At 39.7% G+C, this 27,472-nt stretch overlaps 1 protein-coding gene across 18 annotated transcripts in view; it reads left to right on the top strand.

Moving 5' to 3' along the window:
* The window catches only part of scrib (scribble planar cell polarity protein), a 73,290-nt gene extending 48,169 nt beyond the window's left edge, over positions 1-25,121 (top strand). For 2 of the 18 annotated variants that reach the window (XM_016678505.1, XM_016678502.1), the window contains 23 exons: positions 83-376; positions 1,227-1,415; positions 2,077-2,196; positions 2,510-2,566; positions 2,986-3,042; positions 3,507-3,587; positions 6,899-7,261; positions 8,527-8,598; positions 9,147-9,203; positions 10,326-10,442; positions 10,981-11,091; positions 12,286-12,336; positions 13,109-13,276; positions 14,054-14,213; positions 14,307-14,505; positions 14,598-14,687; positions 15,012-15,194; positions 16,092-16,232; positions 16,766-16,905; positions 18,301-18,338; positions 18,697-18,771; positions 21,698-21,749; positions 23,412-25,121. In XM_016678505.1, coding sequence (XP_016533991.1) covers positions 83-376; positions 1,227-1,415; positions 2,077-2,196; positions 2,510-2,566; positions 2,986-3,042; positions 3,507-3,587; positions 6,899-7,261; positions 8,527-8,598; positions 9,147-9,203; positions 10,326-10,442; positions 10,981-11,091; positions 12,286-12,336; positions 13,109-13,276; positions 14,054-14,213; positions 14,307-14,505; positions 14,598-14,687; positions 15,012-15,194; positions 16,092-16,232; positions 16,766-16,905; positions 18,301-18,338; positions 18,697-18,771; positions 21,698-21,749; positions 23,412-23,542 — 2,946 coding nt within the window. In that variant the 3' untranslated portion in view covers positions 23,543-25,121. Of the gene's footprint in view, positions 1-82; positions 377-1,226; positions 1,416-2,076; positions 2,197-2,509; positions 2,567-2,985; positions 3,043-3,506; positions 3,588-6,898; positions 7,262-8,526; positions 8,599-9,146; positions 9,204-10,325; positions 10,443-10,980; positions 11,092-12,285; positions 12,337-13,108; positions 13,277-14,053; positions 14,214-14,306; positions 14,506-14,597; positions 14,688-15,011; positions 15,195-16,091; positions 16,233-16,765; positions 16,906-18,300; positions 18,339-18,696; positions 18,772-21,697; positions 21,750-21,828; positions 21,859-23,411 lie in introns of all 18 variants that reach the window. The other 16 variants (XM_016678508.1, XM_016678511.1, XM_016678504.1 and 13 more) reach the window with 16 other exon arrangements.
* Positions 25,122-27,472: the final 2,351 nt, after the last annotated feature.

The following is a 27,472-nucleotide window of genomic DNA, read 5'->3' as shown; positions in this document are numbered from 1 at the left end:
GCTGGAAAAGTTAAAAAACTTACCTGGATAATACTTGAAATATTCTGGTTCTGCTTTCAATCTCTGCTTCTCGCTCCTTCAGGTGATTCCTCACGGTCTGGCGTGTCAAAGCGGCCTGCGAGTCGGCGACCGCATATTAGAGGTGAACTCCATCGACCTGCGGCACGCCACGCACCAGGAAGCCGTGCGGGCCCTGCTGGCCAACAAACAGGAGATCCGCATGTTGGTGCGGAGGGATCCTTCGCCGCCAGGGATGCAGGAGGTTCTGATCCAAAAGCAGCCCGGCGAGAAGCTCGGGATTAGCATCCGCGGAGGAGCGAAAGGTCACGCTGGAAACCCCTTCGACCCCACAGATGAGGGCATCTTTATCTCCAAGGTAACAAAACGGATTTATCCACGTCCATTTTTGGTTTTTGAAGGTTTTATTTTTCCCCAATAAACATTCATTGGGTTTCCACAGCACACACAAGGCCGCCATCTTGTTTCACAGCTTCTGTTTATTTGCAACAGATCGGTCATCTCTACAGTGGAATATTAAGGCCAGACTCTAATTTTTAAAAAATTACAATAATAGTCATATTACAAGAATACAGTCGCATGACAATAGAATCAAAATAACACGGGAATAAAGTTGTAATATTACCAGAAAAAGTTTAAATAGTGCCAGCATACGCTCATCATTTTATGAGAACTCCACATAAAATATAAAAAAATGTAAATGTGCAATGTTGTGCATTTTGTGATGAAAATACTTAATAAAAATACTTAACTTTTTAAGACATCAGCATCAAGTCTTCATCATTAGTGAGCAAACAACTGAGCTGGTCACGTCAGATTTTCTCTTTATTTCTCTGAATTCCTGACAAAATTCTCTAAATTTACCAGGAAATTTAGAGAAATTCCTGGTAAATTATTTAAATTTACAAAGAAATTTGTTTTTTCTGGTAAAATTGCGGGGGGTTTTCTAATAAATCTTTTCTCATGCTTTAAAAAGTTATCGTACCTGGCTGTAATTCTGTGTCGTACAACTCAGAGCAGAGAATTTATGGTTGAAATAAAAGCCCTATTTTGGAAATGTTTTCTGTCATATGTTCTTCTTCTTTTATTTTATTTTATTTTTTAAAGAAAGCGTTAAATTTCGTTTAAAAAAATCTGATTTTATTCTTAAGCCACATCACCCAGTTCTGCCAGCCAGTTTGGAAACGTAACGCTCGTTTTGTCTTCAGGTGAGTTCGACCGGCGCCGCAGCCAGAGACGGACGGCTGCAGGTTGGCATGCGCATCCTGGAGGTGAACAACCACAGCCTGCTGGGAATGACCCACACAGAGGCGGTCAGAGTGCTCCGCGCGGTCGGGGACTCCCTGGTTATGCTGGTGTGCGACGGCTTCGACCCGCGGAAAGTCGCAGCTGGTGAGGTGAGTTCTCAGGAAACACTTTGGTCAAGGAAAAGCTGCATCTGAAATGACTGGGAGTGATTTTGGTGTCGATTTAAAACTTTTTACCACCAAACCAAAATCTGCACATATTTTCTGGCTGTTCTCAAATGTTTGAAAATTTTGACCTACCGATACCAGTTTCTGCTGATTAGGATTTCTCTTCAAGAACTTTGAATAAATAAAAAATATGTATTAAAGTTGAACAATTAAACCATCTTCCTAATAAAATATTTAACTTAAAATAAATATTTTTTTGTCTCCCACCACATGCATTTGGACGAAGGGGCATCCTAGCACAGAAAGGGTTTTTTCTGCAAGTTTTTTGAACAGTTTAGTTCCTTTGACACATTGCAGTGTAAAGCAAACTACACCAGATGAAAATGTAACGAATGGTCCAATCAAACCGAGTCTACCGGATTATCAGATGTGAAATGTGTATGTGTGCATCAGTCTGGAGGAACAGCTGACATTATTACTTTCTAAAAGCCTCTGGCACATTTTGAGCTCCATTTTTACGATTTCACCGATTCTGAAACTAGCCGACTTTTTGTCCTTGTATGATGTCCATGCTTCTGCATTCCTGAAAATATGTAACAATTCAAAATACTCAATTACAAATCTATGCGAATTTTTATTCCAGGCGTCTCCTGGGATCATCGCCAACCCGTTTGCAACCGGCATCGTACGCAAGAACAGCATGGAGAGCATCTCCTCCATAGACCGAGACCTGAGCCCAGAGGAGATGGAGATCATACAGAAGGTACGATGCGCTGAAAGAGTCCACCACGTAGCAACCAGTCAGTATCACCCCAGACCAGCGCCGCTGTTTTCCAGTCAGCCCATGCATCAAATGTTTTGTGCAGCGATTCTGCTGCAGCAGCAGTTTGGTGTCAGCAGGTGGAATTTGACCAGCTATAGTTCCCCTCGCTCTGCTTGCGAACACACTCGCGCTGCCACAATGCGCCGGCACAGTTGTTTATTTTGCCAAGTTTAGGTAAACATGTCCTGTTTCTGCTGAGGTCTGCTGCATGAAAACCTGCGAACTGAAGTTGAAATTTCATATTTTCTGGCAGGAGTCTGAGATGGTCAGGGAGACGTCGCAGTGGGAGCGAGAGGAGATGGAGAAAGTGGTGAGTGAAACATTTTGAGGGATGAGAAAGATACAAATATATGAATCGGAATAAGTTTCCTTAGCTGAGAAACTGGATGAATGAAGCTTCCTGTCTGTGGGTTTTGTTGGAGAGTTTGTTCCTGCAATGTTTCACCTTGCATGCTTTTTCTGCTCCCATAGAAACGTGAATAGTGTACTTTGTAATCTGTGTGATTTCTACCCTGCTGTTTTTCTCTCTCACCTGTCCTTCTGGTGTGTTTGGTGCGGCACATAATCATCCAATCATCCCACCTCCTTCCTTTCTGTTTCCCCCCATCCCTCGTCTATAACAACACTTCTCTCCTCTTTAAACAATCTCTGTCTTCATCACATCACTCTGTGTGTGGCTGGGTGTCTTCCTCTCTGCACTCTGCTCCTCCTCTTCCTCTCATGGTGAAGGAGCGTATGCGTTTGGAGCGTGAGGAGGCAACTCGCCTGCTAGAAGAGGAGACGGAGGTGAGACCCTGCTCAGACAAACCCGCCGTCTGAACGCAACATTAGTCCAAGTGGGGCTGCAGATATTGCTGCTTTACGCTCAGTTGACTTATCTTGTTTGTAGTTTTTTTTTTTGTTTCTTGCAGAACTTTTCTGTCGGGCAAAAGTTTGACATCTTTTATTGCGTTCTGCGACTCAAAACAGTCGGTAATCAGCTGCTAATATACCCTTGCTAGCTACCCAGCTTAGCCTTGTTTGCGTCTCTCATGGATAAAATGTATTGATTGTTGGCTGGACGACGTTTGTTTTTGTCACTAATTCACTTCTTACGTGCCAGCAGGATCCACCAATATTTATATTTTTGTTGCTTTAAATTTCATTCAATCTGGCATTAAAAGGTCTTAAAAAGTGTTATGTTTGAATTACTGAAACCTGTGTGTAGACTGGTTTTCTTCTAAATACATTATTGCTTTATTTCTCCTCAGAACCTTGGCACTGGACCTTTAAAACTTGACTACAAAACCCTGGCTGCTCTCCCCACCACCAGCCTCCAGAAAGTGAACCGGGTGAGTCCACTTTTCTTTATTTTTCTTTTACCTTATCTTCAGGTTTCGCCTCAAACTAACAGAATTCACCCAGGATGGATTTAACTTTTTGACGTGTTTGAGAACGGGGTCGTTGCCTTTGGGGATTCTCTGGCTGCGTGTGGTCAGAGGCTCAGAATAGGCTCTCTTGGTTATATGTCATGTTTGACCCGGAGCTGGACCTTTTTAAAGGAGAACCGAAACCCCTCCCAGGGTTGCTGGATGAAGAACCTTGTCATGATTTAACTAAACCATGAAGAAGTAAAGAAGAAAAGCCCATAATAAAGGACTGAGGGTCTACAACATGAACGTTTTGCGTCAGAATAAACCGTGACAGAGAGTGGGCGAGTTGGGGGAAGGGAACAGCTGCCCTCTGTCACCCGGCCTGCTCTCTGCGATATTTTAAACGTGCATCTGGCTCTGAGTTGGACAGAGCGTGTCCGGTGGGTGGGGACGGCGTGTCTGAGAGGAACAGACGAGTGTCTCGGTTTGAGCTCTGAAAGTCCTGCTTGGGACGGCTAGTGTGGACGTCCGGCTCTGTCCTTTTATCGTCCTGCTGTGAGTTTCGTCTTCCAGCTTTACTCTTCTTCTCTCTACTACTATCAAACTCCTGATTTTTATTAAATATAGACTCTTTATTTTAAATTTGATGTCAACATTCCTAAAAATGAGATGATTTCTTAGCAGTTTTCTCTTTAAAGATGTTAAATCATGTCGTCTTTGACGTTGTAACTAGACTTAATTATAGATCTCTGTTCTGAGAGAGCAGCAGCACTTAACCTACATACCCTGAGCAGCTGTTGGTGAGATCTGAAGCGCTCCCACATGGTGGTTCAAACCAAATGCAGCAGCTCCTAATCAAGCTGGAGTTTTAATACAGTTTTTAAAAAAGTAGGACTGGTTTAATTAAGACTTGTAGGTTAAATGTTGGCGGAAAAATATGTTTAATTTTGCTAGAGGCCTGAGAATGAGCCTAGTTATGTTGGTCCTGATTTCTTTTTAAGTTGGACAAAACAAACCAACTAGACCCTTTTACACATTTTTAATTAATGCCACCTTGGATATTAGCTTATTTCTCTGAAGTATTTAAGGGGAAGACAAGTAGGCCTGTCATAATAACAAATGTTGCTTATAAAGTTATTGTGATAAAATATAATATTGTTGTTTTTAGGTCATTTTCAACTAATATGTTAAAAGACGTAATAGTGCCAGTACATTCTCTCAAAGATCAATAAACTTTCATTTAGAAAGAACATTTAACACTGGAACTGGAATATATTTTAAATATTCTAAATAAATTAGACAGAAATGGCTTACGAAGTCTCTGTAAACAAAATAGAAAAAAGTTAGGACTTTTGTAAAACAAAAAAGTGCAAATTAGCTACAAAATGGCGACTTTTCAGTTATATTAAAGAGCAACGTCTCTTTAAAAATTAATCAAACTACATGCTGTGATTTTAATTTATCTTGCGATTAATTATTTTATTGCTTACTGTGACTGGCTTAAAGACAAGTTATTATAAAATTGCTCACATTTCACATTTAATTTATTTGTATTGTAATATATTTCCACTGATTGTGAACCTGTTAACTCTTATGAAAAATGAAAAATTCAAACCCAAAGTGCTGATGATACTGACCTCTTACTGAGTTGTATCAGGGGAAACTAAAACCGCTAAGTACACCTGTCCTGTTGACACCTAATTGTTCCGCTTCTCTTTAAGGAAATTTCATATTTAACCCCTAAAAGCTCAACGAGCCGTTGAGCCGGCACACAGCTGCGGACCTCTCAGCGCGTTGGCATGTTGGCGAGCCAACAGGGTGACTTCTCCACTCTAAAAGCCAGCTGTCGCTCGCAGACGTCTGTGTCGGTGTCAAAAGGTCACGATTCACATTCCGTCCCTCTAACCCTCACGCCGACTGCGGCCCGAGAGCCAAATCGCCGCTTTTCAATAGTCAAACTGTTAAGATCGATTGATCATTGGTCTCAGCTGTGTCGGCTGTTTCATGTTAAGCATCCTTCACCCTCCTGGTTAAACTGATGAAGTATTTTTAAAGCAGAGGCTGAAAGTCTGCAGTAATGTGGAGGTTAGGAAGCTCTACTAGTTTAGAAACTTATCTTCAATGCTTCAGAGGAGTTTTAGTGATGCAAGTCACTCTTTTTAGCAGCAGGAGGCGTCTGTGTTAACTTTCTATTCATAGAGTCGCGGACGTTCCTCCTTATCTTCCTTTGGTTTATGCAGAGTGGCTGCGCATCCTTAAAAAGCCTTAAATTAAGATTAAGACCTTAAAATGTCTTAAATTTGTTTAAAAATGTAGATTGACCATAAATACACTCATCATAGGTCTTAAATTTTGTTGTGGCAGGATTACACTGTAAAAACCCCAAATCTTATGTTTGCTCTTTGACAAAACTAACTTACAAGTAATGTTTCAGCATGTTTAGCATCATGTTTTAGGTCAATAATTTCTTAATATTAATTTTAAAAAGTGTTAGTTCCACTGATGGATTATTTTACTTGGAAAAATGTCTCAAGTTAAATAATCTTAGTGTAACAAGTACTTTTTTAATCAATATTAAATAATTATTTACTCAAAACAAGCTCCTATATTTTGCTGAAAAGTTACTTGTAAACTAGTTTTGATTTTTGATATTTGCTCTAAAAACTAGACAAAAAAACATTTAGTAAGTTTTGCAGTGTATTCAATCTTGCATGTAGTTTTTTTTATTCTTTCTGAAATTTTCTGGCAGGCAAACATTTGTCACATTTGTTACATTCTGTGACTTGGCGCAGTCGGTAACTAGCTGCTACTTTACCCTTACTAGCTAGCTAGCTTTTTTGCGCAAGTGCAAATGTGTCACTTGTGTTCAATTTTTTTTTTGCCACCAGCTCACTTTTATTCCCAACCCACATGAGACAGCAGGATCCTTCAATCATCTTCTATATTAGTAGTTTTTTCTGTCTTAAATTTCATTCAAACTAGCATTAAAATGGTCTTAAAAAGCCTTAAATTTAACTTGCTGAAAGTTTTAGATGTCCTGTTAAGGGATTAATCTGAAAATGCTGATTATAACTAGTGGTTCTCTCTAAAACTGCTCTACAATAAAACTTTAAACTTATGCCGATTTATTTCCTTTATGGAGACATGAATCACTTTCACCTTCCTGACTTAGCAGTGGGAAGCCACTGAACACCATTTTCCTGTTTTCTCTTTATCTCCTTTGTGTGAGTTTGAACATCAGCGAGTCGAGATCGTCCTGTGAGTCCTCCTTATCTTTTGCTCCTGTTCAGTTCTCTGCCTCTGTTACTCTGACTGCCCCCATGGAGGCCCCCCTGCCAGCCAATCACGGAGCCCCTATAGAGCCCTTCGGGTCGGGCAAACCCGCCGAACCCCTCACTGATTATCTCCACCAATCCCAGTTGTCCCACAACGGGACGTCCAGCATCCCTGACAGTCCAGCCGTTGACTCGACAGTTTCTCCTGAGGAGGAAGAGGAGTGCCTGGTGGACTCGCAGCCCATGTGCTTTAGTGAGAACCCCTTCCTGGTGGCTAACCGTAGAGGGAGAGGCCTTCCACCCGGAGAGCGGATCCTGTCGGGGCCTCCGGTGGGCTACGGCCGGCAGGGGAAGCTGCAGCCCTGGTTGTTCAGCAAGGCAAGATGGCCGAGTGTAGCTTGGAGGCGGCATGCTGCGTTGCTGTGAGCTTTGTTGCTTCATCCATTTGGATCCCAGTTCCAAATATTACAGTAAAAAAAGGGTTTATTTGCAGCTGTGAAGCTGGTTGCACACCAAAACGCAGGCTTTCGTTGATTTTCTTTCCCTCTATGATGTGTTTGGCTAACTGTGTGTGTGTTAACCTCTGCTCAACAATAGGAGGAGTTTATTGCACGCTTTAGCTGTGAGTAAAGCTTGTGGCATCTAGGGGTGGGCAATATGGACTTAAAGTTTTATCACAATATCTTGTGGTGCTATTACGATAATAACTATTTAAAACTATTTTTTAGGAGCTCAGCAATCAAAGCCCACAAACTGAAAAATAATTAATTTCTAATATGCTTATTTGGAACACTTTTTATCTCCAGACTGCACAGAGTAACTGCATTTAATCATATTTTTATATGTATTAATATTAATTGACACTTTCATTGAGCAAACAGTGAAGAAAATATTAAAAATAGGAATTTGGGAGCGGTTTAAACATCATAAATTAAGAAATTTATCACAATAAATGATAAACAATACAATAAATGCCCACCCCTTGTTGCATATCTTTAATTATTCAGGATCTTTAATTGCACAGATCGATGGAAAAACCTGACCTGACTGCTATAAGGAAGGTCAGGATGTAGAAAGGAGAATGTTTTATGCGTGAAATAAATGCAATATTACTAACCTGAACGCTTTACAGGTGCATCTCAATAAATTATATCATGAAATAGTTTATTTCAAGTCAAAATGTAAAGCAGCCTTAAAACGAATTCTGTTTCTGGAAAACTTGAATATTAAGACGAATAAAGAGCAAAGAAATCTGACATTTTTTCCAGCTGATATTTACCAACAACTTCTACAAGGAGGCTAGTAGTTTAGTGATCTATCAAAACATATTGGAAAGTTGAGTGGAAGAAAAAAGTGTGTCTTGAGAGAAATGTCAAGCAAAACCCATTCATGAATTTGTGGAGCTTTATGAGGAGTTTGAGTAAGCCCACATTTTTTATATGTTTTTTTTTGTCTAAGAAACTACTTTTGGGTTCAAACAAAATTAAGTAATTCCTTCAGCGAAGTTAAATTAACTAGCGTCTAGATAATATTTTAATTTATTCAGATGGACCTGTGGTTGTATTCTTATCTGGGTTGTATTTCTGGTTTATTAGATGAAACTTTGAGCTGATTATTTAGTTGCGTCTCGTTTTTTTTCCCAGGCATCTTCGTCTGATTACAGCAGAACGGACAGCCCAGTCAGGGAAGCACCATATTCTCCCACTATCCAACCGGTGAGCCGCCCAACACTTTACCTTCCTCCAGTATCCACCACCCTCCATCACATCATCCTTTAATTCATGTCATCACTGTTCAAGAGTGGCTTCAGTGGAGGCGTTTTAGCGCTGACAGTTTTGACCTTCCTTCCCACCCGTAGCCCAGCCTCCACTCCTCCAGCAGCTCCTTGTGTGCAGGCAGGGAAACCCGCTTTGTAAGTGGGCAGATCTGGAAGCGTTTAGCTGCCTCGGCCCTTCCTGCCTGAAAAGCATGTGGGCACTTCTCTGTGGCCAACTCATCCCTGATGCTTTGCCTTGTGCAGACTAGATATGCGTTACTCTGAGAGGGTTTGCTGACCAGCTTTGGCTTTATATTTTCCCCGCGGATGATAAGTTTCTAAAAGATCAAAGTCTACATAACCATATTTAAAAACTGGTTGTGTTTGATTTCTTTGCATAACCCTGAAGAAGCTTCATTAGTTAGTTAGCTTAAATTGAACTAGGTGCTGCTGGGTCATACATCATAGATTTTAATTTTGTTTAAATTTATTTCTCTTCCTCCACAGGCAAACATTCATTTCACTGCCACTCCCACTGCTAAGGACAGCACTTCATCATCATCAGTGAGTGTCAGTAGAGCTTAGGAGAATCTAAGAATCTGAATACTTAATCTGTCAAAAACAAGAGTAAGAACATCAATGAAATACAACTATGGGTTTTAACGAATTACCCAATGAGTTATTGGGAGCTTAGAACCCTAAAGTCAGCAAATAAACAGTAAATAAGGAGTATTTGACCAACAAACATAATTTAAATCTTTCATCGTGAAAAAATTTCTATTCAATTCAACTGAAAAAACTTAGAGGTTTAAAATGTTAAAACCAAATGAATAAAATGCAGTGACCACACGCGACTACTTAAGACTCCCTTAAAATGTATTATATATGCCTATTTTTAATACTTAAACACCTAATATAAGCTGGAAATATTTTTTTATTGTCCCAATTTGGGGAAATTAAGGCATAAAAGCAGCAACTTTAGGTAAGTTGGATCATGCATATTCACACGAAGGTAAAAGACATTATAAAATAAGAATGAAAACAAAGTTTCAACATCAGAAAAATCATACTGTTCAATTATTAAACAGAGAATATTAACCCTCCCAGTTCGGTTTGCAGTACCGTAATTCCACCACACTTGGCGCTATCTGACAAATTCCAACGTTTCTGAAAGGGGAGACATTGCTCTTTCCAGCCGATTTCAGGTTATTACGGTAATTTCACCCCGTCGAAGCAAGGAGTGAAATTAATTTGAGGGGCGTTCTTTTAGTAGAAAATAACTTGCTAGATATTGAAAGTTCCAGTTGTTATGGATAAATGGCCAAATATCTTTACTCACAGGACATTTAAAGAACTGCATGCAATTAAAATAAGCAAAAATATCCAGGCTGAGATTTGAAACTTAACTATAAAGGGTTAAGATTAAAATAAATAAATGTGCAGCTGAGTTGGTAAATTAAAGGGGGGAAAGCACAAGATATTTATTTATTTTTATGCATAAAAATAAGACATTAAGTAATAATCTCATTGGCTCCAGGGCTTATTAAAGGAGTAAAAGTTAAATATGTTATTAAAACTCATATTCATTCAGCCATCAGCATCCATTCATGTTGCGTTACCATTCACTCAAAGTTTTATCCGCTCTGGTGTTTAGCAGTGAAGCTACATCATGTTGTCTTTCCCCAGACGCGGCCTGGAGCCATCCAGCCAGTCGGACGCGCGTGGCCCACCGCCTCCCCCGGCACGCCGGAGGGCCGCAGCCCTAACCCCTTTCAGCATGGCCCCTCCCCGTTCAACTCCTCTGTAAGACCCCTCACCTCCACCTCCACGTAGGGCTGGTTTTAACCCTTCCTGTGCCGCCGCACGCCCTGACGTAACCCGACCGTAGTGCGGCGGGTTACCAATGTCTAAAGCGCACGATTGATTGTTACCAAAGACAGGCGGAGCTGTTATAGTTCATGTCCGTTTGCTCTGGGCTCCGGAACGAGATTTAGCTGCTGAAGGTTTCGGCCTTCAGAAACAATCCAGGCAGAGTAATCAGAGAGAGGCTGAGATCCGATCTCAAACCTGCCGGGTTGTTTCATAAAGATGCCCAGACAGAACAGCCTGCTTCACCTGCCCAAGCCCTACTGTCCGTCTTTCTCTGCATCGCTCCTCCTCTTCCACATGAAACCAGCCGCCATGCTGCTCACCCCGTCTCCTCCACAGTCGTCTTGAACTTTGCTGGTTTTTTTCATTGTCTGCCCTCTCCATGTCTCTGTTTGTCCTCTCCACCTCTTTTATCATTTGGATCCAACCTCCATAACCCACCCCACCCCGACCCCCGCTCCCGCCCCTGCAGCCTCGCGCCCCCTCCCCCTCTTCGCCCGACGAGTTCCCAATGAATGTCAAGCAGGCATACAAGGCGTTCGCCGCCGTGCCTCGCTCGCTGGCAGTGCTGGAGCCGCCGCAGGTAGGACGTGCCGACCGGGCTCGGACGAGCATGCTGTGCTGACTGGTTCGCTTGCCGCCCCCTCCCCTCCTCACCTGACTGAAGCAGGCGGCCCTAAAGGAAGCCTGCATGTTGTCATCTGTGACGTGCTGTGACATGTGGGATGTCTCCATCGTTGGTTTTTGTGCTCTACAGACTTCATCTGTGAAACTGGTGCTGATCTTCCTCTTGATCCGTTCATCCAGGGTGTCCTTAAAAAGCATTAAATTCACCAAAATTAAGGCCTTCATTTTAAAAAATTTGAGTTGGCCTTTAAAGTTGCAGTTACAAAAATGTGTTTTCCATATTTATTAAAATTGCCACCATGTTGTTACAGCATGGGATGAGGCGGATAATCGGTGAGAAAATCAATATAGTGCTGCTATTGTGTTTTCCAAAAATGCACAACTCCCGGTCAAAAACAACCAATCAGAGCCAGGAGGAGGGTCTTAGCGCTGTCAATCAAGCTTGTGTACGCTGCTCAATGTGCTAATGGTGGAAAAACAACTTACTGTTACAGGAAAACCGGTTGTCCACCATCACTGGTGGCCATGCTAACTAGCCTTAGCATTCGTGCTAAAACCTCCTACTGGCTAAGATTGGTTGTTTCTGACTGAGTGTACTTTTGCATTTTACACTGGGAGAAGGCAAAGGAGCTAAAAAATGTTTGCAGATTACCTGTCTCAAAAGTATTTTTTTGTACAAGTTAAATACTGCACCTTTGATACGTTAATCACAGGTCTTAAATTTTGTAGTGAGAGGATTACTTAATCTTGTACATTCTATGTAGATTGTTTTTCTAGCCAGTTTGCTGGACGTTTGTCTTTGCTGTTGGCTCACTTCTGCTGCCAATCCGTACGATACTACATGCATTTTGTGCTAAGAAAAGCCCCTACTGATATAAAAAAAATATGCGATTTCTTTTGTACATTTCTATTATGAGTCAGGTCTTAAATTTCATTCATAAAAGTTTTTAAAAGAAGTCCTAAAAAAAAAGTCAAAAGTCTTAAAATTGAGTTGGTGAAACCTGCAGAAACCCTGTCATCTGTTCATGTGTGGCTCATTCACCAAGGTTTAATCTAGTTTTAATTTTTTTCCCCTGCCTGCTTAGTGTCTCAGTCTTTCTCCTGACTCTCCTCTCTGTTAATAATCTTTTTTTTTTTTCTCTGCCAACAGGATCTGTACGGTGTGAGGAACAATTTTCACCCAAAGCAACCTTCACCAGAGGTCAGTAAAGAGATCAGAAAAAAGGTGCAATCTAAAACGTGACACCAAACTCCTTGTTCAATTTAATTCAACTTATTTATATGCAGTTTAGCATCAGATCACAACATTTCAAGGTACTTTACAAAAAGAAAGTAATTTAAACCCAATCATAAATGCATTTCAATTGATCCTCATTATCAAACAGCATCAAGTTCAGTTTATTTTTCAAATTAGCTTAAAAAGGAAATACAGCAGATTGCATCAAGTCATTAGCTGCCATAAAATAGCGCAAATTGAATGACAAAAATAAAATTGCTTAATGCAAACACAGCAATTTTGTTTTTGATAAGAAGTTTTTGCGCTTTTTTTTGGGTTGTATCAAAATGGATGTATTTCACAAAACTTAAGCAAGTCACATGATCAACAGCCAGACGTTGCTACTGGCGAAAACAGTGAAAAAGACAACAGGAAGTGGTTGAAGGATGATGGTTTGTTTTTGTTTTTTTGGGACATTATGAAGCTGGCCCCACCAGAGCCCACACGGCATCGTACAGCTCATAAAAAGTTGTGTTGAATACAAATAACAGATTTAGTTATGTTTATTTGGATTCCGTTTTATGGGAGGATTAATAAAAAGTGAAACAGTTGAAGAAGTTCGGCTCTCTATAACTTGGTCTGCAGTCCAACTAACGAGGTCAAACCTCATTCATGCAAAGTTTTGTTTTACATCTTCAAATGGGAACGTTTGCATTCAGATCTGCTCTGACAGTCGGGATTTATCTGGCCTTTTCAGCCTGTGCTGAACGACGAGGTGTTTGATGATAGAAGTGAAGGTCAGGAGGGAGGCGGTGAGGGTCTGACCAGCAGGGTCTCCCCGCGGCCCTCCCTCTCCTCCGATCGACGGGACTATATGAGCCTGGCCGCCGTGCCGCGCTTCTCTAGAACCTCCGTGGAGCAGCAGGTATCCTCCGCCTCCGCGGCCGGAGCGACCCGACCGTTGTCTGGGGTGCTTGGCTTTGACCGGTGGCGGTTTCTGCTGTCAGCGACTGGCTTGACTTATAGCGGGTCTGAAATCAACTTAATGGTGTTGGGTTTTATTTAACTTCTTTCCTCTTGACTTTCCTCTTGGTTATGATGAATCGATTACTGAAATAATCTTTAACTGAAATATACAGACGTAAAAAAAAAAAAAACAAGGCAATTTGCTGGAAGAACAACACACAAGCAGCAATTGAGCCAAAACTGTACAAAAATATATGTATATTTTGCATTTAAGATGCATGTTCGACCCAAAAGTCTGCAAAGTTTTAGCTTCACCTGGTTTAAATTCTGTAAAATAAAAAATATATATATTTTAAAGCACCTTCTGTTGTCCAGTTGTTAATCTGTCAATCTGGAAATAAACATCAGATTAAACCTAAGCTGAGTTAAGTCAAACAGAAAGAAGGTTAGACGTATTTTTTGCTGTAAATGATCGTGTAAAGAAGTGTTTATTTTCTTATTTAGAAACAAAATTATTTGTTTACAGGTGTCTTTTAATAGATTTCTATTGTAGTATGCAAAAGTTTTTTTAGGAAAATCTTTGAATACAACAATTTTTTCATCTGATTAATCATCAGAGTAATTGCTTATGAGCTGCAGCCCCACTTCCATCTTTTGACAACAAATATATCGACACAACTTTAATTCCTGCCGTTTGTCGTCTCGTCCTCTTTTTTTTTTTTTTTTTTTCCGTCAGAGCCCGTCTCTTGGAGGTAAGAACACCCCGGAGCAGCGCTCCTTCAGGGACAGGCAGAAATACTTTGAGATTGACGTGAAGCAGCAGACGCCAGAGAAACCCAAACCCAGAGTCTCCCTCGTCGGAGAGGACGACCTCAAGAAAATGAGGGAGGAGGAAGGTTCGTTTCCAGCCTCCCAGAACCGATAAAAACAAAAAGCTGGAGATGTTTTTCCTGGAGTTTACCCGTCTCCGTCTCTTTGTTTCATCCCAGAGAGGAAGTTTGAGCAGCGAGCGCGAGAGTACCTGATGGACGAAGAGGATGAGGATGAGGAAGAAGACCTGGCTAAGCAGGTGGAGCACATGAAGGCTACAGGAAAGGTTTTGTTAGACGGGGTTGAGTACAAGGTGGAGCCCGTTTCTACCCCGTCTCAGCACTGCTCCACTCCTCTGAGCTTCACCGGCAGCTCCGGGTGAGAATCTGACATCATTTGAGTTTCAATCTTTTCCATTTTGACAATTTTTTTCAAATTGGCTTCTGATTTATTTGTTTTTTCCTCTGCAGGCCTTCTTCAGTAGATGGGAAGGGCGACTCTCAGAGAAATTCACTGGAGGACAGCTTCAGGTTGGAGCAGAGACCAAACTCCATGACGGGGTGATTACAGTTTTTAAAAGTCATTTCTGAATGTCTGCATGTGTTAGCCACCTTACAAAATAAAATAAATACAAATCAGTATTTTTCTGTATACAATTTGAATATAAAACTTTAACAAAAACTGCAGGTGTGTCATTCAGTGAATTTACTCACAGTGAATGGAGCATCCAGACATTTTATTCAAGTAAGAGTAGCAGTACTTCATAATTAAGTTACTCAAGTCAAAGTAAAAAGTACTGCTAAAAATCCTCCTAAAAACTTATTAAAGTAAAAGTAACCAGTTGCTTCCCAGCTCTGACCTCTGCCGATTCTCCGTCTCATCAGTCTGGTGTCGTCTTACCCTGGAGAGTCGGCGGCTCCCATCCGCACGGCCAAGGCGGAGCGCAGACATCAGGAGAGGCTCCGCATGCAGAGCCCTGAGCTCTCCGTGGCCCCGGACAAGGATCTGTCCCCTGCAGAGAAACGAGCGCTGGAAGCCGAGAAGAGAGCCATGTGGCGGGCGGCACGGTAAGCAAAAGCACAAATATGATCACTTAAAACTGACGTAGCAACAATTAGACATGAATAAACAGAATTATTGCGTCAATTCACGTTTGAGTTCATAGAATATATGCAACGTGAAAGACTAAACCAGGGGTCTTTACCTATGTCAGAGGTTTTTATGGAGTTAATTGCATAAAATTTCCTCAACACAATTAACAAAAAGTAGAAGCAATAATTAGCTTTTTTATCCCATTAAAGAAAATGTATCCATCTTGTTTGTTTTAAATATATTTTTCTTATTGGTTTGGAAAATATATAGTTTTTTTTTCTTATAATTTTCCACAAATATCATCTCATTGGAAAAAAATGTCTTTTTTTTTTTCAAAAGTTTTAGGTTTTTATTTTAAAACTTAAAAATAGAAATAAAATTGTTTTTTTAATTATCAAAAAAAAAATCCTTTGGTAAATATTCATAAAAAACGTGTTGCTCTAAACTGTTTTTTCTTAAAGTGTGATTTACTAAACAGCACACAGTCTCTGCATTGAAAAGTGGAGAAAATAGCAGAAATATTTCCAGTCATACTGTCAGTTTTGTCTTTTTATTTGCCGTCTGTAACTTAAATTTATCATAACAGTAAGTTATTTTTCTCAGAAGAAATTGTTCACGATAAATCGACTGTCTTTAAGAGCGACGCTGCTGAGTATTTGTTTGGTCTGTTTCCTTCTCCCTAATGTCACGTCTAATACGTTTTTATTATTCCTGGTTTTCCTAATTTTCAGTGTTTTATCTTCCATTCTTGGGTTTTCTTCTCTTTTTTCTGTCTGTGTCCCTTCCTGTCTCCTCCTCATCCTTCTCCTTCATCCTGAAATTCCTTTCCTTTCCCTCCCGGTCCCTCTGTCTGTGTGGCCTGCGGGGCTCAGGCCCTATGGCCTAGAGGAGGATGTTAGACAGTATGAGCAGGACCTGGCAAAGAGGCTCTACCAGGCCCGAGTGAGGGCCTCTCAGGGCGCAGCCCCCCATGCTTCCTCCTCTACCTCCTCCTCTGCAGCCTCCCAGCTCAGGTCTGCTCCTCGGCTCCGGCCGCTAGGGCCAGACACGCGGCATCATGGGGGTGTGCTGGGGTGCTTTGGTTTTCCCGTATTTTGCTATAGAGGCCAGATCCAGAAAGGTCCAAGCAGCAACACTGACAGTGCTTCTGTTGCCTTTCTACTTCTGTTTTTTTTATTTGCTTCTGCACGTCTTTTGTGTTTTGTCTCTAGTTCGGTTTACCCCAACCTCTCTCTCCTCTGTCTTGTCCTTCCCGTTACCCCGTAGAGCTCTTCTTTTCTTTGTGTCTTGCCGTTCTAGCGGTATGTGTATTAACAATAAGTTTGCAAGCTGATGAGGGTAAACCTACAGGCAGTAGGTCGTCCTTTTCCTGGAATGCCTTCCTTTATTTCTTTCATAAAATAAGACAATCACAGCAAACCAGGACAAGGAGCACCCGACATTAGTAGTGAATGGCCTACAACCTCCTCTGGAGTTTCTTGTCCTTGTTTCACGCCTCCGCCTCGGTGTCAGAGGACTTCCTTGAACCTGGTTGTTTCCTGTGTAGAATGAAGTCTCTGGAACAAGACGCACTGAAAGCTCAGATGGTCATCGCCAAAACTCGGGACGGGAAGAAACGTGGGACACTAGACCAGCTGACGGAGTCCCCGTCGCCGGCTCCGACGCCGTCTCCCACTCCCATGGAAGGTGAGACTTAAATCCCAGATTTCAGTCTAATATCAATCAATTTTATTTAAATTTTTTGTTTACTTTTGTTTCTGAAGAAGAAATGATGGAAAATATTTTGAAAAAGTGGCTTTTCTTTTAGTCATCCCTTCTCTGAGTTGTATGACGGAGAATTAGGGCAACAAGAATTTTTAATTACTTGCATTACCACTTCACTGAACCCCATTGAAAACCTCCTGGTTATTCCACCAAACTCTTCCCGAGTTAAAACATTAGTATTGTTGTTTCTACATGAACATAAACTTGTTTTCTGTATCTTTTTTGTGAATTTGACCATTTCTCATTTTCTCCGAATAAATACTAAATTTTTCCTTGGAGTTTCGGAAACATGTTGTCAGTAGTTCATAAAATGAAAGAACAATGTTCGTTTTACTCAAACATGTACGTATAAACAGTAAAATCTGAGAAACTGATCATCTTAAGTGGTCTCTTAATTTTTTCCAGGGCTGTAGTATTAATATTAACAGAAAAAGACACAATTTTACTTGAAAAAACATCTTAAAATTGCGAGAAATTGTTGTTTTAATAAGAAAAAGCATAGTTATCAGTTCACGTAGCTCTTTCTTCAAAACAGAAAATTGTTTGCATAATTGTTTCAACTTACAATTTGCTGCTGATGTGCTAAAGAAAATTAAGTATTATCTTCACAAGATGCTCAACATTTCTCATTTCAATTTTTTATTTTTTTAAGTTGGAGTTTTGATAAAATTACAACTTTATTCTCATTATTTCAACCCTATTCTTGTAATATAATGTCTATATTCTCGTAATAAAACAAAACAATTGTAGCCTAATAGTCCATCATAAAGTTGCATTCAAAATCCAAATAAATAGAAGCTTGCTAAACAAGATGGCTGCCTTGGGCATACTGACATCACGGGGAATCCATATTTTCCAAAATTAAAATGTTCAAAAACCAAAAAATTTGATTTATTGCAAGCCCTAGGAAAATGTGTAACTTATCATCTCAAACTTATTTTTGAACTTTCTTCACATTTGGCTTATTAAAACTACAAACTTGACAGAGCAACACAAACTATTGCATTAATGCTATTTGAAAAGAAGACGATGGTTTTCAAAATACTTTTGATGTAGCAATCTGAAAAGTGTGGAGTGTTTGTGTATTTAGCCTTCAGCTTCCAATCTTTCAGATTTTTATTTGTAAAAAGAAAATGTCGTCTTTCGTCTCCTCTTCTTGCTGATCCTCTGCTTAGCGTTGCTTTCTGTATTTTGAGTTTGTAACGTGACAAAATGTGGGGAATTTCTGTACTTTTACAAAATGCTGTGTGTCTATGACGCTGTATAGAAAAATTGAAATGTTGCATTGACTAAAACATGTTTTTTATTTCCTGACAGAGCTCAGTCCTCGAGCATTAACCTCTCCAGGCAGGCTGGTAAGCATCACCTTTTGATTTTACTCCTCTTCACCCTGTGAGGTTTTCTTGCTTTAACTTGGAGAGCTTCTTTAAATAAAATACATTTTTTAACGTTAAGTCCAGTTTTTAGAGTTTTAAGATCAAAACCAGGTTCTTCGTTGATGAGCTGGTGAGAGGACATTTCCTACATTGCCATAAATCCACCATCCTGCTTGATGTCAGTAAACTGACACACATTGCTCTCCATCATTTGCCTCCGCTGGTTCACCCATTAGCCTCTTTCCCTCCTCTTCCTCTCTATTTTTCCCCCACTCTCCTGTTTTCATCCTCTACCTCTCCTTCGCTTTTTGCTCATCCCTGTTTGCTATCCTTCTAGTCCCTGTCATCAAAGAAGTTTGACTACCGACAGTTTGCCGCCATTCCTTCTTCCAAACCCGTATACGACATTCAGGTATTGGCTGCATGCTCAGCTCCGGGGGGCCACCGCCCCAACCCGCCCCGGCCTCCTCCCTCCCTCTTTACCCCCCTGGCTTTCCCTGCTGCCTCCCCTCAAGCTACTGTTGATCAAGAGGCATCAGTGTGGCTGCAGTCTGGGTCGTGGCTCAGTGGTAGACGTGTGGTGCACTAACTTGTGCTTTGCAAGGAAAGGAATGTTGAAGTAATACTCTCTTTCTCTCATATAAAAACATTATCAGTAACCATTCACAGCTTTTTATATCGCTACGCTAACTGATTACTACGAAACGGTGAAACTTGCCTGCTGCAGACATGGACTTTCTGAATCCACTAACCTGAATCGGTTATGGCTACAAATTCAGCATCTCACTCACTCTCTCGTTCACTTCCATCCTCCTTGTCCATGCATGGGTCATGACATTTCAGACAGAAGAACTTCTTCTTAGCTTCTGGCTCTTTAAAACATCGGTGTCCTCCTTTTGTCGTCATTTTGTTCCCTTATGGACGAGTGAAGTTAATTAGCTACAGCCAGGAGAGTGTAGAAAACAATTAGAGGTGATTTGATACCATCTAGTGGTCAGAGTGTGAACTACACATGTTTCAGGAAGGCAGTGTGCCAACCTCATGGATAAACTCAGTAAATAATCCAAGTTGTGCAATAAAAATGTATATTTTTAGGCTCACTAACATCTTCTGCACCTTATATGCTAGAATAGACGATATATAACCAAAATTCTCACTTATTTCTAATTTTAGGTTTGAAGCTTTTTAGCGACGCTAAAAAGCTTCACTTATTTATTGGGAAATAAGTGGCACTAGTATGAATATGAAATAATTTAGAAATAGTGAATTTATTTCGCTCTTAGAACTTTGCATCCAATGCAGGAGTTTAAAACTTATTTTTATTTCAGGCCACATTAAGATCATGAATGTGCTTAAAGGGCTAGTTGTGGCAAAATGTACTGATAAAATGACATAAAACTTTTAAAATAGGAATAGAAAGTTAAATAATTCTGAACATATTTTTGCATTAATTAATATAAATGCTGCTTTGATTTGATAGATAAAAACAATATTTAGACACACAATGAGCAGGTATGTGCCTGATATTTGTGAAAAGTTACAAAGAAGAATAAAGCACAGAATTCCCAACATTTATGGATTTATAAATATATTATGGGAATGTTTAGTGTCATTCTGGAAATTGTATCAAGTTAAAATAAAACCTGGATTTATTTACCTCTATTTAAAAAGTCGTGATCAATTTCATACAGTTATCTAAAATATATTGAAATTCAGTTCGTAAAACTGATTTAATGTTGGAAAAAATGGGAACGAAATCCCTGGGACTGTGCAGCAAAGGAAATGTACAGAACTCAGCTTGATTTAAAACACGAGTGATAAAAAAAATCTACTTGACTTGATTTCAGTCTTATTTGAGCAATAGCAGCATCAATAAAATAATCAAAATATTGATTTTGAACAGTCTGTCTCATCCCTTAAAGTGGATCTTATTAGCATCATATCCAAATTTATGCTACTGGTAGATACAATGTTCAAATTTATAATCTCCAAGTAATTTAACATTTGATTGTAAAAACACCTGTAAAATTTTTGCACGATTGGGTATAAATTCAGGCATTAAAGGGTTGACAATACTTTCATAATGTCTCCTGTGGAGGAGAGGATGCAGGGGAAACCTGTGGTTGTGCCGGTCTTCGGGTCTTATTCGTGTGCGTCTGTCGGTTCCAGCGTTGGGTTCAGTGTGACGTCTGTGTGCATTTTTAGTTGCAGTACGTTTACATGTTGTATCAGTGTTTATTACGGATGGTTGGTCATTCCTAATCTGAATATAAACTCATAAACTAATGTGTTGGTACCACAAGGTGGCAGTAATGCACCAAATGTATTTCAAGTAGACCTATTAACCAAAATTCACATTTTGCACATGTTTATACTTCCATTACATCTCAATTGCTTGTAAAAACAACCTAAGCGCTTAAAATAACCACACAGCCAAAAAGTTACTTTTTTTTTACATTAAGTATTTTTATGGGTGTCTGGAAAATGAGCCCTTTCAAAAATCTCCGGAATGCATCATCACAAATCAACTGGCACTACGCGGTTACTTAGCAACCCCAGAGAAGCAAAGCACGTTACCTAGCAACCCAGCTGAGCTCCAGCATGTTTGGTCAGCTGGTTTTGCCGCTGTATGTACAATGGCTGCTGGAAGTGTTTTGTTGTTGACTTGCCTCCAGAAACCACTTGCTGCATCCTTGTTGGTTGTGCAGGAAGCCCCACTTCTGCTCTTCAAGGATATACAATTGTATAATCGGGCATCTGCTTGCAGCCATTTTGACACAGGACTGTAAAGGTTGAGTTGGGGGGGGCGTGGCCAGCAGCAGTTTATTTGGATTTAAAGTGACAAGACGCCCTTAAACATCCCTTTCTGAAAGGAGCTCAAAACAGGCAAAACTGATCAGACTGAAATCTCGTCTAAGAATGATCATGTTTTGTTAGCTCATAGGCAGATCCTAAACTGTTCAAGGAAGCATAATATGTCAGAAACATGAAGGAATTATTTTGTTATATCTCTGCACCTTCCAGTTTACTGCAGGTTAAAATTATGAGCATCAACAAGCTAAAGTAGGAACTGACTTGATGCTGCGTTGTTTGGTGCCTACTGTTGTTCTCCGTGGATGATATTAACACATCGACTTCTACATCGATTCTCCTTTATGGGTTCCTGGTGGGAGTGGGGTTGTGGTAGAGTAGATAATCTTCTGAAGGTTCAGTGACAGGTCGCTACCCTGGCAGCTCCTCTACTCAAGTGGTGAAGGATTACTGTGGGAAATAGGCTTTTAAAGCATTTTATCACCACCTCCCTGTTATTCACTGAAGCCTGTTTTTTTTTTTCCCAGACCCCTGATGCAGCAGAGGAAGTGCAATACATCGACGCCTCCAGTAATGCTGGTATGTACGGTTTCATTTTGCACTGAAACGGACTTAAAAAACAGTTTTACCTCAACCTTTTCTATTCCCTTTAATTCAGGTAACGACCAGGACTAAGCAGCTCCTATTGGTAGGATCCTGTGTGCATGTGTGTGTTGGCTGGATGTGTGAGGGGAGTTTGTTCGTGTCGGTCTAACCTGCAAGTTGTGTGGCAAAGCTTGGGTTCAGGTTCTTCTGCTTCTGCTATCCTGATCTGCAAAATGTATGTCGGGTCAGAACCATTGCCAGGTGGCTCTAAAGACTTCAAGTCTTTCTTTCAAAACACGGCAGTTCATGTTGATGCTGCATCTACTGTTTGGGTTTTTGAGTAAAATCATCTATTTGGCTGTTTTATTTGAGTACAATCATTTATTTAGCTGTTTTGAGTAAAGTCGTCTATTTAGCTGCTTTATTTGCAACGAAGATGTGACCATTTTATAGAGACACACCAGTTATTGTTCTTCTAATGGCCAGATTCCAGTTTCAGATAATTTTTTACTGGCAACAACCTTGATGAACTGTCAATTCGCCTGTCAAACACACCATAGATACTGAAAATGTTTTTCTTCTTTAATTACATCCACACTAAAGAGTGTTTGAAGCACATTTAAAGTGGTTAAATTTGCCTACTAACGCATCTGTATTGTTTGTATTGGATTTAAGCCGGACGAGCTCTCGGTACTTGATTAACTGCATGGATTTGTTTTAAGATTGAACTAATAATTAATGAGAGGTCTTTTATGTTGTCCCTTGAATGGGTTTAGGATCCTTTGGACTCATGTAGAAATGCACAGATATGAAAGTCCAGTCCGCTTTAATCAAGCTAGTTTGTTTTCCTTGAAAGTCCAGTTTGTTTGGGAAGGAATGAATGAACAACCAAACTTTGATTGGACCAAAAAAAGTGAACTCTGGTCCCCTAATAACCCAGGTCTCTGTTCCGTTGAAGCAAACTCTGGTGCGTTTTGAATGCATATGTGCTGTTTGTAATTTTTTTTGTTTTTCACACAAGAGTCCCAAACTGGAACCTTTGTTGCATATTTCTAATACAGCCATAAATTTGACACCCAAGCAATATCTGCAAATAACGATAATAGACGACAAGGCCTCTTCTGTCAGCCCTTCAGGGGTTAATTTTTGCTTCAAAAACTAATCTGATGGGACGCTGGAAAAGACTATTGTTGTGCAAAATGGAGTTAGATTATCACCGAAGTTATTTAATTCTAAAATGGCATCTCAGTGCAAAACATTTCTTTTTCAGAGCTTGAAAGCTGTATAACGGTATATATAAAACTGTATAACAGAACTGTGCACCAATCTGATGGTTGAATGACGCAGATAAACCGGTTAAAAACAAATGTTTTTATTGTTGTGCTCGTATGGCTGCAATTAACTCCATAAAAAAATTACAATTAAAAGCACAACAGGAATCTTAAAGTGGGACCTGAATAAATCTAGCCGTCATCTCCGGTGCATGTAAACAGAAATCATTTGAAATCTGGGTTTTCTTGCTGCTGATTCTGCCGTTTTCTAGCTGCTGCTGCTCAGCGTGGGGCACATCTTGCAGGTTTCAGGGCGGTTTCTACGCAGCTGTTTATCAAAATAACACGTTTAAAAGGTCTTTTGTGTTGCTTTGTGTTTCTGCAGGGCACGGCCCTGAAGTGGAGGCTCCCGCCCCGATGCCCACCACCTCAGCCCTGGAGGAGATGGCCCTCTACAGCAACAAACGCAAACTGAGGCAGGGCCGCCGCAGCTTGGAAGCCGCTGTGCCGACGTAACACAACCAAAAACGATAACCCAGAGAGGTCGCCTCTCCAAATATAACCACTGCAAAGACTCTGAAGCTTTTAGTCGCCACATAGATACTCACTTATATCCTGCGTGCCAGTCTTGCCTTTATAGTCTGTGGGTGAGTCGGCGAGCTCCGTACCTGGACGGGACGAGTCGGTGTGGTTAGCTAGGATTGCTACTTGCAGATGAATTATTTTCTTAAATCTCCTGTTTGCCTCGTAGATCAGATCTATTTTAACTTGAGGGTGATCAAAGTTTTTAGTTTTTGTTTGTTTTTTATTTCTGCACCATTGTGATGTTGCTGTTATGAAAAAAAGCATAGTGGAAACAGGAAATGAGAAGAAATGGGTTATAGTTTTACTAACTTCAGCGATTAGATTGTAAAGTGTCTGTTTTTAATGATTTGTGGTGTAAATATTAACTGAGGAGGGAACAGCTTGCTACCTTCATCATCTTATATGGTGGAAAATCTTTTCTCTTGAAGCACATATCATTTATTCACTGCCACTGTATTATAATTTATTATCATTTTAGACGAATCGAAGGCCTTCATTCTACATTTTCAGCTCTTTTGAACTCAAGATGATTTCCTAATACTCATCTGCATATCACTACTTATATTTACTTTATAAAAACACTTAAATCACAAGGGGAATTGTTGCAAATATGATTTAAATGTTTGGACGAACGCGCCTACTTGCTGTTCATCCCTGCAGCCTCTGTTCAGACTAACCCTCGTTACATTCCCCTACAGAGAGGACAACTACACTGGACACAGCAGCAGCAGATACTCCCCAAATGAGAGTATTAGTACTTGGGATCATGCATTTTATCATTTATCAATGGTACTTGCCCTTCTAAGGGTATTGTGTGTTTTTGTATTTTTATTTTTAAATCAATGTGAACCATTAATGCTACCCTAGCATCTTTTGCGTTATCTGGCTATTTTTTTTACCACAGTGATGTGAAGGTAGCAGGGAGTTTTATTTTTCCAACTATGGTTAACTTAAATCTGATGCCACTGAAAAAAATCATTTATCATGTGAATAATGTACAAAAACTGTAAGGAAGAAGAGAAAATATGGGTTGGAAACTGAGCCTGTCTGGACTGCTGGAGCATCTGGGTGAGGTTGAGGCTTGGTGTTGGGATGCTCTCCATGTAAACTGGGAGAGCTGCAAAACATTCTGCAGAATCACAGCATCGTAGCATTTTGTTAATTTAATCTAGGGTCTGTGATTACTTTTCCATGTTGCTCTCACTGACTGAAATTCAGTTTATCATTTGCTGTTTGTTTTTTCTTTTTTTTATTTGTAGGCAACTACTTTTTTTCCCCAGAAGAGTTTCACTACATTCAAGCCGTGTTTTTATGTTTTCTGTGTTTCTTATTTTTGTCTCGAGTTCTTTTTGGGGGCTTTAACTTGCTAACAGGCCAGAGGGTGCGGGGTCAGACGTCCTAGGGTCAAGGGTTATAGCTCATATAAGACTGTAACTAGTGAATTTGTACAACCAAAGAAGTCTATTTTGTGGTTCAGGAATAATAAATTTTACTTTTCATTTAAGAAGCGAATCCAGTCTGTTGTCGTTTGTGCTTGGGAACATTTGAAACAGAATGTATATAAAATTACATTCTTTTTTTCCCATGAAAAACACAAGCTTTTTATTTCTTCTTACAATAATAAATCTAACTGAACTTTTCCTTGTTTATGGTCAATCTCAAAACCATAAACAGGAAGACCATGTGTTCAGTCCAGCTAAATATCACGTTTAGAAGTACCAATGTTCAACCACCTTTTTTGTTGTTTTAACCAAGTTAATTTATTTTCTAAAATGTCTACCTCAGGAAATTATTTTAAAGAATCCAATTTTCTTTGTTTTTAAGAAAATTGGATAATATTTTCATGTAACAAATATTAATTTATTCCATGAAAAAATAGCTTAAAGCATCATTGATTAAATTTATATTTAAATTAATCTCACTTTAAGTCCGTGTTATATGAAGTTCCCCTTTACCCTCTTAAATCTGAACCGGAAGTCATCTACACCAATGAACCGCCATCTTGGTTAGCAAGCGCAGCGTGAATCTTTGATCCACGGCTTCAAGACCAACAAAAAGAAAGCATATTAACACAGTTGACCAATGAGCAGGAGAAAAATATATCAACAAAATCACCAGTATGATAATGGAAACATGTCAGAATGTGGACAATCTGCCTCCAATCTCCTACTGTGACACAGTACATTACTTGGTGAACAGGAAGAGCGCTTACAACATGGAGGACGCTCCCAACCTGAAATCCATGGATGAATAAAATCGATGTTTAAACGGCTTTGTAAAGGACGTGCGAACTATTCACGTAAATAAGGTTCTGGTGAGTAGCAAAGTAACACATGATTCTTGAGAATAGGGACAAAACAGGTCCTATGGATAAAGCACAAAATTTGAATAAAATATACACAAAATATAATTTTTTCAAATATCTGACTCAACTAACCTGGGTCATGTGAGCACAACAATGTATATTTTCCAGGTATTTGCTGAATATTTTTTTATTTTAAACATTGTAGTCGGTGGATGATGCCTGTAAAAGCCCTTGTCCAGGAGCAGAACTCAACACATTATAATAGTTTAAAACAAATTAAAAAAAATACTAAAATTATATATTGTGACAATTAAGTATACGTAGTCATATAAATAATTATAGAGGTATCGATAAATTGAATTAAAAATCATTTTTATATATTTTCCAACTCCATTGAAACTTGTCCCTAGTTTTTGTCAACACCGTCAGAAATGAAAAGAATGTTTAAAAAATCAGGCATTATTGGGGGCACCAGAACTTCTGAGGACCCCATGACGTCCTCTTTTCTCTTCCTTTGCTCAGAGGGCTAGTTAGCTCTGGTTAGCTTATGTTATTCTTTAGTTTTTTTCTTCTGTTTTATTCCTAAATTGCTTGTCACAACCAGATGTATCAACTCCATAACTGACAATTTACAAAACTTTGATGAAATTTTGTGAAATAAAAGCTTAATTTTGGTAAACTGTAAAGATTTCATGGACCTGATGAGCTACAATATGGCCTCCTTCAGAATAACATCATATAAATTGAGGTAGTTTGGCTTTTTTTCAACTCCGTCAGATGTCAACACCATGAGAGTTTTTCTGACTCTTTCAGTGAAATTGTTGTCAAATCTCACTTAAATGTGCAATTAATTTATTTTAATGTATTTTACATTAATTGCATTACTTCACATGTACCAAGTTTTTCATTTCATTCATTAGTTTGTCACCACCTTCAGTTCTGTGTCAACTATGTCATGTACTGTCAACTCCATCAGTTGGGAGTCAGGAAAGAGACCCGCCGCCACTAGACCCTTTTCACAGTGACGTCAAACAATGGCCGCCATAACTCAAAACTGGGTATCTTTTCTTCCGGTGTGATTTTCCCTTGGGAACCAAGCTGAAAAATCACACCGAAAGTAAAGATACCCAGTTTTGAGTTATGGCGGCCATTTTTTGACGTCACTGTGAAAAGGGTCTAGTGGCGGCGTGTCTCTTTCCTGACTCCCAACTGATGGAGTTGACAGTACATGACATAGTTGACACAGAACTGAAGGTGGTGACAAACTAATGAATGAAATGAAAAACTTGGTACATGTGAAGTAATGCAATTAATGTAAAATACATTAAAATAAATTAATTGCATATTTGAGTGAGATTTGACAATTTCACTGAAAGAGTCAGAAAAACTCATGGTGTTAACATCTGACGGAGTTGAAAAAAACCCAAACTACCTCAATTTATATGATGTTATTCTGAAGGAGGCCATATTGTAGCTCATCAGATCCATGAAATCTTTACAGTTTACCAAAATTAAGCTATTATTTCACAAAATTTCATCAAAGTTTTGTAAATTGT

The sequence above is a fragment of the Poecilia formosa genome, unplaced genomic scaffold (genome assembly GCF_000485575.1).
Source record: "Poecilia formosa unplaced genomic scaffold, Poecilia_formosa-5.1.2 Scaffold184, whole genome shotgun sequence".
NCBI lineage: Eukaryota > Metazoa > Chordata > Actinopteri > Cyprinodontiformes > Poeciliidae > Poecilia > Poecilia formosa.
Note: the sequence above shows the minus strand (reverse complement) of the source record. Positions and strands in the feature narration are given on the sequence as shown.